This window comes from Bufo bufo, chromosome 5, assembly GCF_905171765.1.
Source record: "Bufo bufo chromosome 5, aBufBuf1.1, whole genome shotgun sequence".
In the NCBI taxonomy this organism is placed as follows: domain Eukaryota; kingdom Metazoa; phylum Chordata; class Amphibia; order Anura; family Bufonidae; genus Bufo; species Bufo bufo.
The window spans coordinates 77,770,117-77,783,946 of NC_053393.1; the positions used below are offsets into that span (position 1 = coordinate 77,770,117).

The following is a 13,830-nucleotide window of genomic DNA, read 5'->3' on the forward strand; positions in this document are numbered from 1 at the left end:
GTATTGCACCCACGCGGAATTCTAGCCCGTGCTGTCCAAGTGTAGATTGTGGGACATGAACATAGCCTGTATGGCCAATATAGAGTGGAATTTCCACTGCATACCTGTCGTGGATTTTGCTGTAGATTTTATCCTATGCACTGCAAAGGATAGAGGGGCAATTTCTGCCATGGACTTCTTACACAGAGCGTGTCTGTAAAACTGCTGCTACTGTAAGAGGTTACAGTACTGCTGTAGAAAATCCAGTTTTTAAGTCACATGTGGACATACCATTAACCTGTTAGTGACCACCGATACGCCTTTTTACAGCGGCCTAGTCTAAGGGCTCTATCACACGAGCGGATCCCGTGCATGGAAGCCACTGCGTGAAAGAGAGCCAAGCCCCGTTCCGGACATCAGAGACACGGAGCAGTAACATGATTGATAATGCTCCGTGCCTCTCTGTGACCTTTTTACTACAAAATCACGGTGACAACTTTATCTCACCGTGATTTTGTAGTAAAAAGATCACAGAGAGGCACGGAGCATTATCAATCATGTTCATGCTCCGTGTCTCTGCTGTCGGAGCGGGGCTTGGCTCTCTTTCACGTAGCGGATTCCACGCACAGCATCCGCTCGTGTGAAAGAGCCCTAAGCGCTGCCCAGGACTCCAGTGAAGCGGAGAGCAGAAGCTCGGCTCGCACATGAGAGAGCAAACGAGATCAGTGATATCTGTGCATGGCAGTCAGCGACCCAATCAAGGCCCCCAGGCCTGTCCTCAGTGATTGCCTGTCTGGGCTGCACCAGAGGCCTGTCAGTAAAATACCGACAGTATAATACACTGTAATGCAATAAAAGTATTATTGAAGAGATCAGAAGATCGCCTGTCAAAGACCTCATGTTGGGATAATAAATTGCAAAAATAAAAGTTACGTTATTAAATTTTAAGAAAATCTCCAAGTTAAAAACAAAACAAAAAAATAAACACTTTCTCCATTGAACAAATGCATAAATAAAATGCCCTCCATAAATTTGTTATGGCCACATCCATAAAAACCCACACTGCACAATTATCACATATGGCTACTTTCACATCTGTGTTTTCCTTTCCGTTATTGAGATCAGTCATAGGATCTCAACCCCCGAGGAAAACGCTTCAGTTTTGTCCCCATTCATTGTCAATGGGGACAAAACTGAACGGAACGCACCAGAATGCATTCCGTTTGGTTGCGTTCCCATGTCGGTCACAAACCCGCTGCAAGCAGAGTTTTTGTGTGCATCATGGGATGCGTTTTTTTGCTGATCCCCTGCGAATCAGTCCAAAACACAGATTTAAAAGTAGCCTAGTTTATCCCATAGTGAATTAAAAAAAATGCCAGAATTTATCATTGATTTGTGTATTTGCCACAAAAAAATAAAAATAAATTATATCTATATATTTGGTATCACTCATACTAACCCAGAGATTAAAGTTATGATGTTATTTATGACAAAAAATATAATAGGTTGTAGAGTGATTTCACAAAAAAACAAAAAGGCTTTTGTGGTAGGTTACCAAACAGTAAATTAACGGACCTTTAAATCCAGCATAAAATTTTTTATTACAAAGCATGTAATAATTTATAACATCACACCACTATATCTGATACAGTCCATTAGAAAAAAAAATTAGCATGGGGACAAAAAAATATCGAAGGCTGTTGGAAGTTGGAGACTTTAACGAGCATCAAAAACCACCACTAAAAATTCATTAAGGAAAAGTAACAATTGTACACACACATCTATATACATTTTATTCACCTCAGAAAATCAGTTTGACTGGATTACCCTTTAGAGCCGTGATGCCCAACCTGTGGCCCTCCAGCTGTTCTAAAACTACAACTCCCACCATGCCCTGCTATAGGCCTCCTGCACACAAACGTGCCCCGTGGCCGTTCTGCAGCCTTCAAATTGCGGGCCGCAATGCACAAACACCGACCGTGGGGCAGCGGATCGCAGACACATTCACTTTAATGGGTCCGCGATCCGCAAAAAGATAGGATATGTTCTATCATTTGGCGGAATGGAAGTACAAGACGAAACCGTAGTGCTTCCATAGGGTTCCGTTCAGTGTTTCCGTTCCGCACCTCCAGATTTGCGGACCCATTGAAGTAAATGGGTCCGCATCTGTGATGCGGAATGCACACGGAACGGTGCCCGTGTATTGCAGGTCCGCAATACGACAACGGGAAGCACACGATCGTGTGCAGGAGGCCATAGGCTGATAGCTGTCCAAGCATGTTGGGAGTTGTAGTTTTGCAACAGCTGGAGAGGCCGCAGGTTGGGCATCACTGCTTTAGAGTATATTCACACGTGGCAAATTAGCTGCAAGAATTTCTGAAACTGCCCCAATTAAAATCCAAGTAGACTTTATTTTGAGCATGCAAACCCGCTCTAAGGGCTCATGCACACGGCCGTTCCGCACAACGGGGCCCGCATTTTTCGGTCCCCAATGCACGAGCAACATCTGAACAGATTCTACAGACTGATCCAGACCAATTCAACTTAAATAGGTCCGTGATCTGTCCGCAACGCCAAAAAATAGAACATGTTCTATTCTTTTGTGGTTCGGAGGCTCCATTCCGCACCGCACCTTCCAGATTGCGGACCCATTCAAGTGAATGGGTCTGCATCCGTGATGCGGTGAGCACACAGCCGATGCCTGCATATTGCAGACCCTCTGTTTGCGGGCCGCAATACGGGCAAGGCCATGGGCATGAGCCCTTACTCATGCTTGTCTTTCAGAACCTTCTCATTGAAGTTGACCTGACGAACAGCTAATCGCCAAAGAAAGGTTTAACGTGAATGTAGAATTACATGCCTGCCATGTAATTAGGATTCGCCAGTCAGAGCTACTGTTTCATAGCTCATCTCCAGTTGTGATCACATATTCACCGGCCATGTGCATCCCACATCGCGGTGCAGACCCACTGACTTCAATGGGTTTGAGATCCGCAAGATGCAACCAAAACGGACACAGCCGTCACATGGTCATCTAAAGGCAACCTTAGGCTACTTTCACACTCGCGTTTGGTGCGGATCCGTCTTGTCTCTGCATAGACGGATCCGCACCAATAATGCAAACGCTTGTATCCATTAACAACGGATCAGTTTGCATTATTCAATCTAAAAAAGTCTAAGTCAAAACGGAACCATCTTGACTTACATTGAAAGTCAATGGGGGATGGATCCGTTTTTAATTGCACCATATTGTGTCAGTGAAAAATGGATCCATCTCCATTGACTTAAGCCTCATGCACAAGACCAAAGTTATGGTCCGCATCCAAGCCACGGCTCGGATGCGGACCCATTCACTTTAATGGGGCCGCAAAAGATGCGGACAGCACTCCGTATGCTGTCCACATCCGTTGCTCCGTTCCGAGGCCCCGCAAAAAAAAATATAGCATGTCCTATTCTTGTCCGTTTTGCAGACAAAAATAGGCATGTCTACAACTTACATTGTAAGGCTACATGCACACGACAGTGCTGTTTTTTGCGGTCCGCAAAAAACGGAAGCCGTCCGTGTGCCTTCCGCAATTAATGGAACGGGCGGCTTCCGTTTTTTGCGGACCGCAAAAAACAGCACGGTCGTGTGCATGTAGCCTTAAAATGTAAGTCAAGACGGATACGTTTGGCTCCACATAGTCAGAGGTCACCAAAACGCTGCAAGCTGCGTTTTAGTGACCGTCTAAAAAACGTAACGGAGACCAAGCGCAGCCAAAGTGATGCATTCTGAACAGATCCTTATCCATTCAGAATGCATTGGGGCTGAACTGATCCGTTTTGGCCCGCTTGTGAGAGCCCTGAAACGGATCTCACAGGCGGACCCAGAAACGCCAGTGTGAAAGTAGCCTTAGACAGCCGTCTGCCAAACACTCGTTTGACCCAGAGCCAGCTATTCTTCACAAACCAATTTGCACACTTGGCTCAGCTGAGCGTGCAAGTGTTCTCACTAGCCAAAGGGTAACAAGCTGCTGCCAGACACCTCTGAAGTAGGCATGTTGAACTACAACATCCATCCCAGATCATCTGCCATGGGGAAGAGACGGGATACCCCCATGCACATTAGACAATCAGCGGTCGACATCACAGCTGTCCATACGGCTAGAAGCCGCTTATTTCTTTTAGACTGAAACGTGCACTGATTAAAGGATACATCTCTTTGTTCTTTTCTTGTACATAATTCTGTAGCCACACTCTCGACATCTGATAGGATCTCTGGCTTTTATTTCATTTTCTGTGTGACATTCTGATATAAAAAAAAATAAAAAAGGAAAGATTTCAGAGAAAAAAACAGCAGTGGTAGATCACAGGCAGGCCGACCAACCAACCTCTATAGCAAAGCATCGCAACAGAAAACCAAAGGGAAGACATCCATGGTGTCTGGGACTGATTCTGGTACAAGAACATTAAAGCATTACAAACAAATATGAGATATCATTTTAAAAGGATATTCTGGTAGTTTCAAGTTATCCCTTATCCACAGGATAGGAGATGCCTACTAGATCGGTGGGGGTGTTGACAGTCACGGCGACTGATTAAGTTAAAGGGGTCGTCCGGGTTCAGAGCTGAACCTGGACATATCCCCATCTTCCCCCACTCAGCCCATCTGACATGAGTATCGGAGCATTTCATGCTCCGGTGCTCTCCCTTTCCCTGTGCTGAATCCCACAGGCTTTTTCTGGAGATCCGGTGACGTACCGGGCTCTCCATGGGTAAGCTAGGCGGAGGCTTCTGCCTAGCAGTGAGCCCAGTGACGTCATCAGAAACGAATGAGCGGGCTTTAGCGCTCTCCTAGTCTGTAAAATGGCGCTAAAGCCCACCCATCAGTGCCGGTGATGTCACTGGGAACCGTGCAAGGCGCAAGCCTCCGTCTAGCAGTGAAAAACGTAAGCAAAAAAGCCCTTGCCATGCATGATTCAGCACAGGGCAAGGAGAGCATTGGATCCTAAAAATGCTCCAGTGTTCAACTCAGAGGGGCTGCCCGGCTTCAGCTCGTGATAACAAATTTAGATTTCTGGAATGCTGTATCAGCGCAGACCGTGTAGTCTCCAGGCCCTGCTGCCCATTCTATTAATCCTTGGCGGGCGGCAGGGACTGAAGAGACCCTGCACAGGCTGCGCTGGTGTAGTGCTGCACAAGGGCAGTGGAGAGAGCAAGCGGATCTTAGCAATGGAGGAGTGAAGCGGTGGGGAAGATCCTGTAGAAGAGGAGCTTTGTGTGGGGGAGAATAAACTGGAGAAGCAATGGATTCAGTATGAGAGCCAGGGAAAGGCTGGGAGTTGTAGTTCTCACCTCTTGTAACTCCTCCCTGTAATGTCATTGGATATCAAATACTAACAGCCTGGACATGTTGGGAGCTGTAGTTGTCTCCTCTTATACCCCTGCCCATTTAATGTCCTCTGATAACACATAACAGCCTGGACATTCTGGGAGTTGTAGTTCCCTCTCCTCTATACCTCCTCCCTGTAATGTGCAATAGAAAACTATTGGAGGCAGCGAGGAAAGGAGTTAAATATCACAAGTAGGCGTCACCTTTGATGAGTAAAATAGATTTCTAGTGTCATTTGGCTGACGCTGTTATATAGATTATGTATTGTAGTATCGTCACCCACTGAACCAGGTACAATGTACTATGAGGGCTATGAAAACGACCACCCTGACTGTAGCTGGGCTAGTTGGACATGTTTTTTTAGTTAATTTAGCAAGAAAATAAATAAATCAAAATTCTAACTGATAATCGTCCATAAAGTTGAAATGCATTTATTTATTTTTTTATCGCATAGCCCTACCCCCACCTATCAGATATTGATGGCCAATTGTAAAGATATGTCCTCAATATGATCCTGGAAAAGCCCCTCAAAGAGGACCTGTCACCACAAAATGCTGTGCAATCTGAACACACCATGGAACAAAGCAGGAGAAGCTGAGCAGATTGATATATAGTAGGAAAAGTCAGTAAAAGCTGTAATTTATACATTCTCCTGTGAACAGCTATCGGTCCCGGGAGGAGGACATTGTGTGTAGAAGAGTACATTCACAGACAGCTGTCAGTCACTGATAACTCCTCCTCCCTGTACCAATAGCTGTCAGTCACTGATAACTCCTCCTCCCTGTACCAATAGCTGTCAGTCACTGATAACTCCTCCTCCCTGTACCAATAGCTGTCAGTCACTGATAACTCCTCCTCCCTGTACCAATAGCTGTCAGTCACTGATAACTCCTCCTCCCTGTACCAATAGCTGTCAGTCACTGATAACTCCTCCTCCCTGTACCAATAGCTGTCAGTCACTGATAACTCCTCCTCCCTGTACCAATAGCCGTCAGTCACTGATAACTCCTCCTCCCTGTACCAATAGCCGTCCACAGGAGGCGCAAAAAGCAGAGATAGAATTGTATAAATTACAGGTTTTACTAAATCTTTTCCCACAAAAATATACATCAATCAGCTCAGCTCCTCCTGCTCTATAACATGGTGCTTTCCGATCGCATTTTCTGCTGACGGGTCCACTTTAAATAATAGAAGTAGATAGCGCCTAAATGACAGGGTCATCAGTGTGCCAAAATATGTGGGCAATAAAATACCTACAAAAGAGAAGTATGTTGTATGAAGAACTGGTAATAAACCCCCTGTCCCCGGTGATCTGGGGGACTACGAGCACTATCTGACTGACAGGTGACTACTTCTATACATGATAGGAGTACTCTCCCTACCCCGCAGTACTATGCCATTTACTGGCTTGTCTCTGAAAGCTGATGAAGACCAAGTGTGTGAGAACTGTGCCTCTCCCAAAATAACAAGGTGCTCTGACAGACCGCTCCAGGTCTGTGTACACCCCACTAACCCCAAGCAGGGAAGAATCCAGGGACCACACTACACCGGTCTGCTTACCTCCACAAATGTAAATCATAGGCTGCTGTTTTGGCGGTGGGGCGTCCTTCTGGGCTTCCATACTCAGCCTAAATCTGTAAGAAATAGAGGGTTCGTCCAAGTTACTGAGGAGAATAGGATGACAGGACGCAAAACGTGAGATAACGGACCACGTACCGCACAGCGGGCCAGAACCAGCGGCACTACGCTCCAACGTGCCGACTAGGTCGCACAGTAATGACGTAACCGGACATGGGCAGACTGTATACCACACGTGATTCTTCAGCGACGTCACTGTGTTGGGCGGAAGCGCCACGGTGGCCATTTTGCTTGTGGGTAATTGGAAAGGAATTAGCGGCTGCTGTGTGTGCTGGTTATTTTTTACCACAGCCAGACCGCTGGAGAATCTGCTGTCTATACGTAAACGGTTTTCCATGTACAGCATATTGCAAACAGTGCTGAAAAAAATTAGAGATTTATCAAAACTGAAGTAAAGGAAAACTGGTTTAGTTGCCTATAGCAACCAATCCGATGCCACCTTTCATTTTTTAGAGCTCCTTTGGAAAATGTAAGGTGGGGTCTTATTAGTTGCTATGGGCAACTAAGGCAGTGTTCTGTTACACCAGTTTTGATAATCCCCCCAAGATTATTATTCCCTGTCAATGTAAATAATATGACCCTCTAAGGCTTAGGGCAACTACACTGCAACGTGTCACACAACCGTTTTTGTAATAACAGTCAATAGTGTCGCACTGCGACATGCTGCGACGCCACAGTTGCACAAAAATCAAACCTGGATGGATTTTTTACGACTGTCTTGTCGCATGTTGCAGTGTGACACCATTAACTATCATTATAAAAAATGTTGCGCAACTTTTCAGCGACAAGAAGTCGCCGTGTAGCCCCAGCCTAAGACCCTTCATTTGTACGATGACGTACATGCACCATATACCTAGTGGTTACTTATTTATGAATTCAATTGCTTTCATGATAAATATATGAAAGAAAAAAACCCGCTCATGTACACAGACACATTAAAATGAACGGGTCAGGATTCAGTGCGGGTGCTATGCGTTCACGTCACGCATTGCACCCGCGTGGAAAACTCGCTCGTGTGAAAGGGGCCTTAATCCCAGCCCACGTTTGAAAGTGGCACGGGTTGATGCAGGAGGCCCAAAGCCTCCTAATTATGCCACAAGATGTGTCACCCGTTACTGACAAATACCTGCAGAACGACCAGTAGTCTGGAAATTTAACCAATAGACATTGAGCAAAAGAAAAGCATCATGTGACCTGTCATGTGACCTGCGAAGCTTACAAATGTGGACCTAGGGCAATTAGTAATATCAGCCTGTTCAGTCCTTGTTTTACCTTCATTGTGGCCTCAGGAGGGCAGGTTCTGTTTGGCTTGCTGGAGAAGACTTCTGGTGACTAAAGGCCTATGGAGAACCAGGTCTGGAAGCTTTATTGATGGGTTTAGGCAGAAACCCTTCTGTCCTGTGTGAGGGGCCTGGTTTTATCCTTGCTATGGGGCCCTTACTTCTCTATGTACGCCCGGCAAGTTTACTAAATTTACACCCCAAAATAGGTATAAATGTTGGCTAAACAACTACTCCACTCAGGGAGTGGGGTAGTTTTTCACTCCAGGTGCACGGGCTGCTATAGATTTTCCTAATTTATGACTAAGTGCATATCTTTTTATAAATTGTATGCATCCCCCTGAAGCGGGGGGGGGGGGGGGGGGGATTGTAGACCTCCTTGAAGTGACGTTGTACTTCTTTGATGGTGGATTTCCATAGAACTCAATGGGGAAGCAGAAAAACCTCACTCAAAAACTCCTCTAAAATGCTTCTAAAACACCCCCGAAAATGCCACCAAACTAAAACTGTTCTCAGTTTCTGATCTGCTACTGATTTTTTTTTTTTTTTTTTTTTTTTTTTTTTTCAGCTGAGGGTTTGGGCATATAAAACTAGCCTAAAATCCTTTTACTTGACTGATTTTATGGGGAGTGAACTAAACGTTCCCAAAAACTGCCTGATCACCAATGTGTAGACGAGGGCAGCATTTACATGCAGCGATCACCTTTGCTGTATGGGGACAAGCGACCGATCATCCACGGTAGAGAATCATTCCTCCTGCGCAGCAGACCCTTGGTTTACAGCACAATCTGCGGCACAGGAACGGTGACTTTTGGTGTCGGCAAGCGTTTGATCCTACATCGAGTCGCCGTCCTCTTTTAGGGTATGGACACACTTTCAGGTTTTCTGATGCAGTTTTGGAAGCCCAATTGGGGGTGAATTAAAAAAAAATGTTTATTTTTTTTTATAAAATCCGTCCTTTTTATCTTTTTTATTTTTGGCTTCCAAAACTGCATCGGTAAACTGACCGTGTGGCCATACACTTACACAGGCCAATTATCGGGGATGAATGTTTCTACAAACTCTCTCATTCCTGAAAATTGGCCTGACTTATTTAGGGGGGCTTTCACATGCAGCAGATTTTGTTGCAGGAATTTCTGCAACTGAAAATCGGCTTAATTTATCTGAATGAATCTGATGAACGGAAGTTGTTTTCGGTCGCACAAATTTCTGTAAGAAAATCTGAAGGCATTTTAAGAAGTGCTGACGTCTCTAAAGAACAAAGGGGGTGATAAAGTGTATTGGTAATTTCTGTGTATTTCATATATTCCTGTTGCCTCCTCGTAGAACCATAAGGCTGGGTTTCCACATAGTAATAGCTGCATGCATCCAAAACATGCTAGTACGTGGTGGGCGTAAGAAGTTTAAGGGCTCATGCACACAGCCATAGATTTTGTCCGCATCCGATCTGCATTTTTATTTTTTTTTGTGGATCAGATGCGGACCCATTCATTTCAATGGGCCGCAAAAGATGCGCACAGCACACCAGTATGTCCATTCTGCGGCCCCGCGAAAAATATAGAACATGTCCTATTCTTGGCTGTTTTGCAGACAACGATACAACATTTCTGCAGGACAAAAAAAACCTGAAATGGCGGCATGCACTTAGCCAATATACGTGTTTTGCGGATCCACGATTTAAGGACGTCCCTAGCGTCATCACGGGTGACTATAGGGAGGCTCGTCACTGCCTGCTATTGGCTGCCCCCCTGTCGCCGGATCTTTTGATCCGCGTGACAGGGTGATGCAGTGGTGGCCGTGCAGGGATCAATAGCGACCCATATGAGGGGCCCGGGCATTGGGGGGCATGTTTTATTGTTTGGATAACCCCTTTAAAGGGGTTATCCAGGAAAAAATATTTGACTTAGATCTCATGCCCACAAACGTAAGGGGCCCGTGCTGCGGACCGCTATTTGCACTGGTATCGGCTGTGTGCACTCCGCGCTGCGGACCCATTGACTTGACTGAGTCCGTGACCCGCGAGATACAGCCAAAGATGGGACATGTCCTATCTTTTGCGGTGCGGAGGCATGGACCTGAAAGCCCACGGAAGCGCTTCAGAGTGTTTCTGTGGACTTCCGATCTGTGCTTCCACTCCATAAAAGATAGGACATGTCCTATCTTTGGCCTTATCTTGCAGATCGTGGACCCATTCAAATCGGTGGCTATATTGTGGACCGCAATACAGGCACAGAGCCTTTACGTTCATGGGCATGAGCCCTTAGACGAGCGAGTTTTCTGCGCGTTTGCATCACGCATTGCACCCGCATGGAATCCAGACCCATTCATTTCAATGGGGGCTGTGTACATGTGCATTGGTTTTCATGCAAACCAATCGCAGCATGTTCTATATTCTGCGTTTTTCACGCAACGCTGGCAACATAGAAGTGAATGGAGCTGCGTGAAAATCGCATTCGCAAGCAAGTGCGGATGCGATGCGTTTTTCACGGATGGTTGCTAAGAGCTGTTTGCATACCTTCAGTGCAAAACGCATTAAATCGCATTGCACCTGCACGATAAAAACTGAACGCGATCGCAGACAAAACTGAATGACTGTTTGCGAAGTCGCACATTTTTCACTGAACGCATCCGGACCTAATCCGCACACGCTCGTCTGCAAGGGGCCTTCTCCTCAGAATAGGTGGCGGTGCGACACCCGAGACCCCTGCCCACAAGCTGTTAGAGGCCTTGAGTGCTGCAGCTTCTTCCTAGGCCATGTGCCATCACTGTACATCGGTCATATGGCCTAGTTACAGCCCAGCCACATTCAAGTCAATGGGGCTTTGCTGCAATACCAAGCACTGCCACTATAAGATGTACGGCGCTGTCCTTGGAAAGCTGCCAGGAGCCTGGGTTGCTCACCAGAGCTCTGGCGAGCCCAGCGGCTGTCCGAAACAGCTGATTGTTGAACTTGGACCCCCACTGATGTGATAATGATGACCTAACTCATTTCCAGGACTTTGTGGTCAGGTTGGGCTTGGCCTAAGGACAAGCCATCAGTATTTACAGGGCTTGTGCCACAGGATAGGTCATGTGTCTGATCAGCGGTGGTTCAGACGCTGGAACGCCCATCTGTATGGGAGATTGCTGAGCGCTGTACTCAACTAGCTCCAGGAATCCCATAGAGATGAATGGAGCGGCTGTGTGCTTACTTGGCCTGTTGCTCCATTCGTCTTACGGGGGTTCCGTGTGGGGTTCTTGTGATTGGTTGGGGTCTTATCACTGGGACCCCAACCAATCTAATAGTTGTTCCATAACCTGTGAATAGGGGATAACTTGCTGTATCTGGAATACCCTCCTTTAACCACTTTAAGACCGGGCTCGTTTTTTGTTTTTTCTTGAAGGCAAAGTCGGATTTCTGTGTAACAGTCGCAGCATGTCACGTTGCGATACCATAGACTGAAAAGTCACGTGACATTTTTTTTTGTAGTGACAAGAAGTCATGCAACACATGTCACTGTGTAGCTGTACCCCCTTTTTTTTTTTTTTTTTTTTTTTTATGGTATAGCCCTACCCTTGCTGTTGTGCAAATGGGATAGACAACAGGTGGAAATTATAGGCAATTAGCAAGACACCCCCAATAAAGGAGTGGTTCTGCAGGTGGTGACCACAGACCACTTCTCAGTTCCTATGCTTCCTGGCTGATGTTTTGGTCACTTTTGAATGCTGGCGGTGCTTTCACTCTAGTGGTAGCATGAGACGGAGTCTACAACCCACACAAGTGGCTCAGGTAGTGCAGCTTATCCAGGATGGCATATCAATGCGAGCTGTGGCAAGAAGGTTTGCTGTGTATCAGCGTAGTGTTCAGAGCATGGAGGCGCTACCAGGAGACAGGCCAGTACATCAGGAGACGTGGAGGAGGCCGTAGGAGGGCAACAACTCAGCAGCAGGACCGCTACCTCCGCCTTTGTGCAAGGAGGAACAGGAGGAGCGCTGCCAGAGCCCTGCAAAATGACCTCCAGCAGGCCACAGATGTGCATGTGTCTGCTCAAACGGTCAGAAACAGACTCTATGAGGGCCCGACGTCCACAGGTGGGGGTTGTGCTTACAGCCCAACACCGTGCAGGACGTTTGGCATTTGCCAGAGAACACCAAGATTGGCAAATTCGCCACTGGCGCCCTGTGCTCTTCACACTGAGCACATGTGACAGACGTGACAGAGTCTGGAGACGCCGTGGAGAACGTTCTGCTGCCTGCAACATCCTCCAGCATGACCGGTTTGGCATTGGGTCAGTAATGGTGTGGGGTGGCATTTCTTTGGAGGGCCGCACAGCCCTCCATGTGCTCGCCAGAGGTAGCCTGACTGCCATTAGGTACCAAGATGAGATCCTCAGACCCCTTGTGAGACCATATGCTGGTGCGGTTGGCCCTGGGTTCCTCCTAATGCAAGACAATGCTAGACCTCATGTGGCTGGAGTGTGTCAGCAGTTCCTGCAAGACGAAGGCATTGATGCTATGGACTGGCCTGCCCGTTCCCCAGAACTGAATCCAATTGAGCACATCTGGGACATCATGTCTCGCTCTATCCACCAACATCACGTTGCACCACAGACTGTCCAGGAGTTGGCAGATGCTTTAGTCCAGGTCTGGGAGGAGATCCCTCAGGAGACCGTCCGCCACCTCATCAGGAGCATGCACAGGCGTTGTAGGGAGGTCATACAGGCACGTGCAGGCCACACACACTACTGAGCCTCATTTTGACTTGTTTTAAGGACATTACATCAAAGTTGGATCAGCCTGTAGTGTGTTTTTCCACTTTAATTTTGAGTGTGACTCCAAATCCAGACCTCCATGGGTTGAAAAATTTGATTTCCATTTTTTTATTTTTGTGTGATTTTGTTGTCAGCACATTCAACTATGTAAAGAACAAAGTATTTCAGAAGAATATTTAATTAACTCAGATCTAGGATGTGTTATTTTTGTGTTCCCTTTATTTTTTTGAGCAGTGTATATATGTATGTATGTATACCTGTACACTGTGTAGTTCAGGTTTTTACGGATGTGGCAATTCATTCAAGTGTAAGCTGCCTGTATTGTGGACTGCAAACAGTGGTTCCGCAATATACGGGCACCAGCCGTGTGAATTCCGTATCAAGGATGTGGACCCCTTAACTTGAATGGGTTCTCAATCCGCAAGATAAAGCGGAGGCATGGATCGGGAGCGCCTCTGTGGACTTTGGTGTCCGTGCCTCCGCACCACAATGTCCTTATCTCAAGGATGCTCAACCTGTGACCCTCCAGCTGTTGTAAAACTACAACTCCCATCATGCCCTGCTGTGGGCTGTCTGGTCATCCTGGGAGTTGTAGTTCTGCAAAAGCTGGAGTGCCACAGATTGGGCATCCCTGTCCTATCTTTTGCCGTATGTTAACCAATTTAAGTCAATGGTCCCACTCCCACACAGCAATAGGGGATTTGTACGGCCATTGCCCATGCGTTGCGGACCGCAGCATTGGGCACAGGCGGCTTAAGTTCGTGTGAACGAGGCCTTAAACTTTTGGTAAAGTTGTTTTTACATGAATAAA

At 46.6% G+C, this 13,830-nt stretch overlaps 1 protein-coding gene across 1 annotated transcript; it reads right to left on the bottom strand.

Annotated features, from left to right (window-relative positions):
• Positions 1-1,561: 1,561 nt before the first annotated feature.
• On the bottom strand, positions 1,562-7,135 carry POLR2K (RNA polymerase II, I and III subunit K). Its single transcript, XM_040432531.1, has 4 exons — positions 7,067-7,135; positions 6,911-6,984; positions 4,175-4,267; positions 1,562-1,718 (listed from the first exon to the last, which is right to left on the bottom strand). Exons 2-4 carry the CDS (start codon positions 6,969-6,971, stop codon positions 1,696-1,698), a joined length of 177 nt encoding a protein of 58 aa, XP_040288465.1. The 5' UTR covers positions 6,972-6,984; positions 7,067-7,135; the 3' UTR covers positions 1,562-1,695.
• Positions 7,136-13,830: the final 6,695 nt, after the last annotated feature.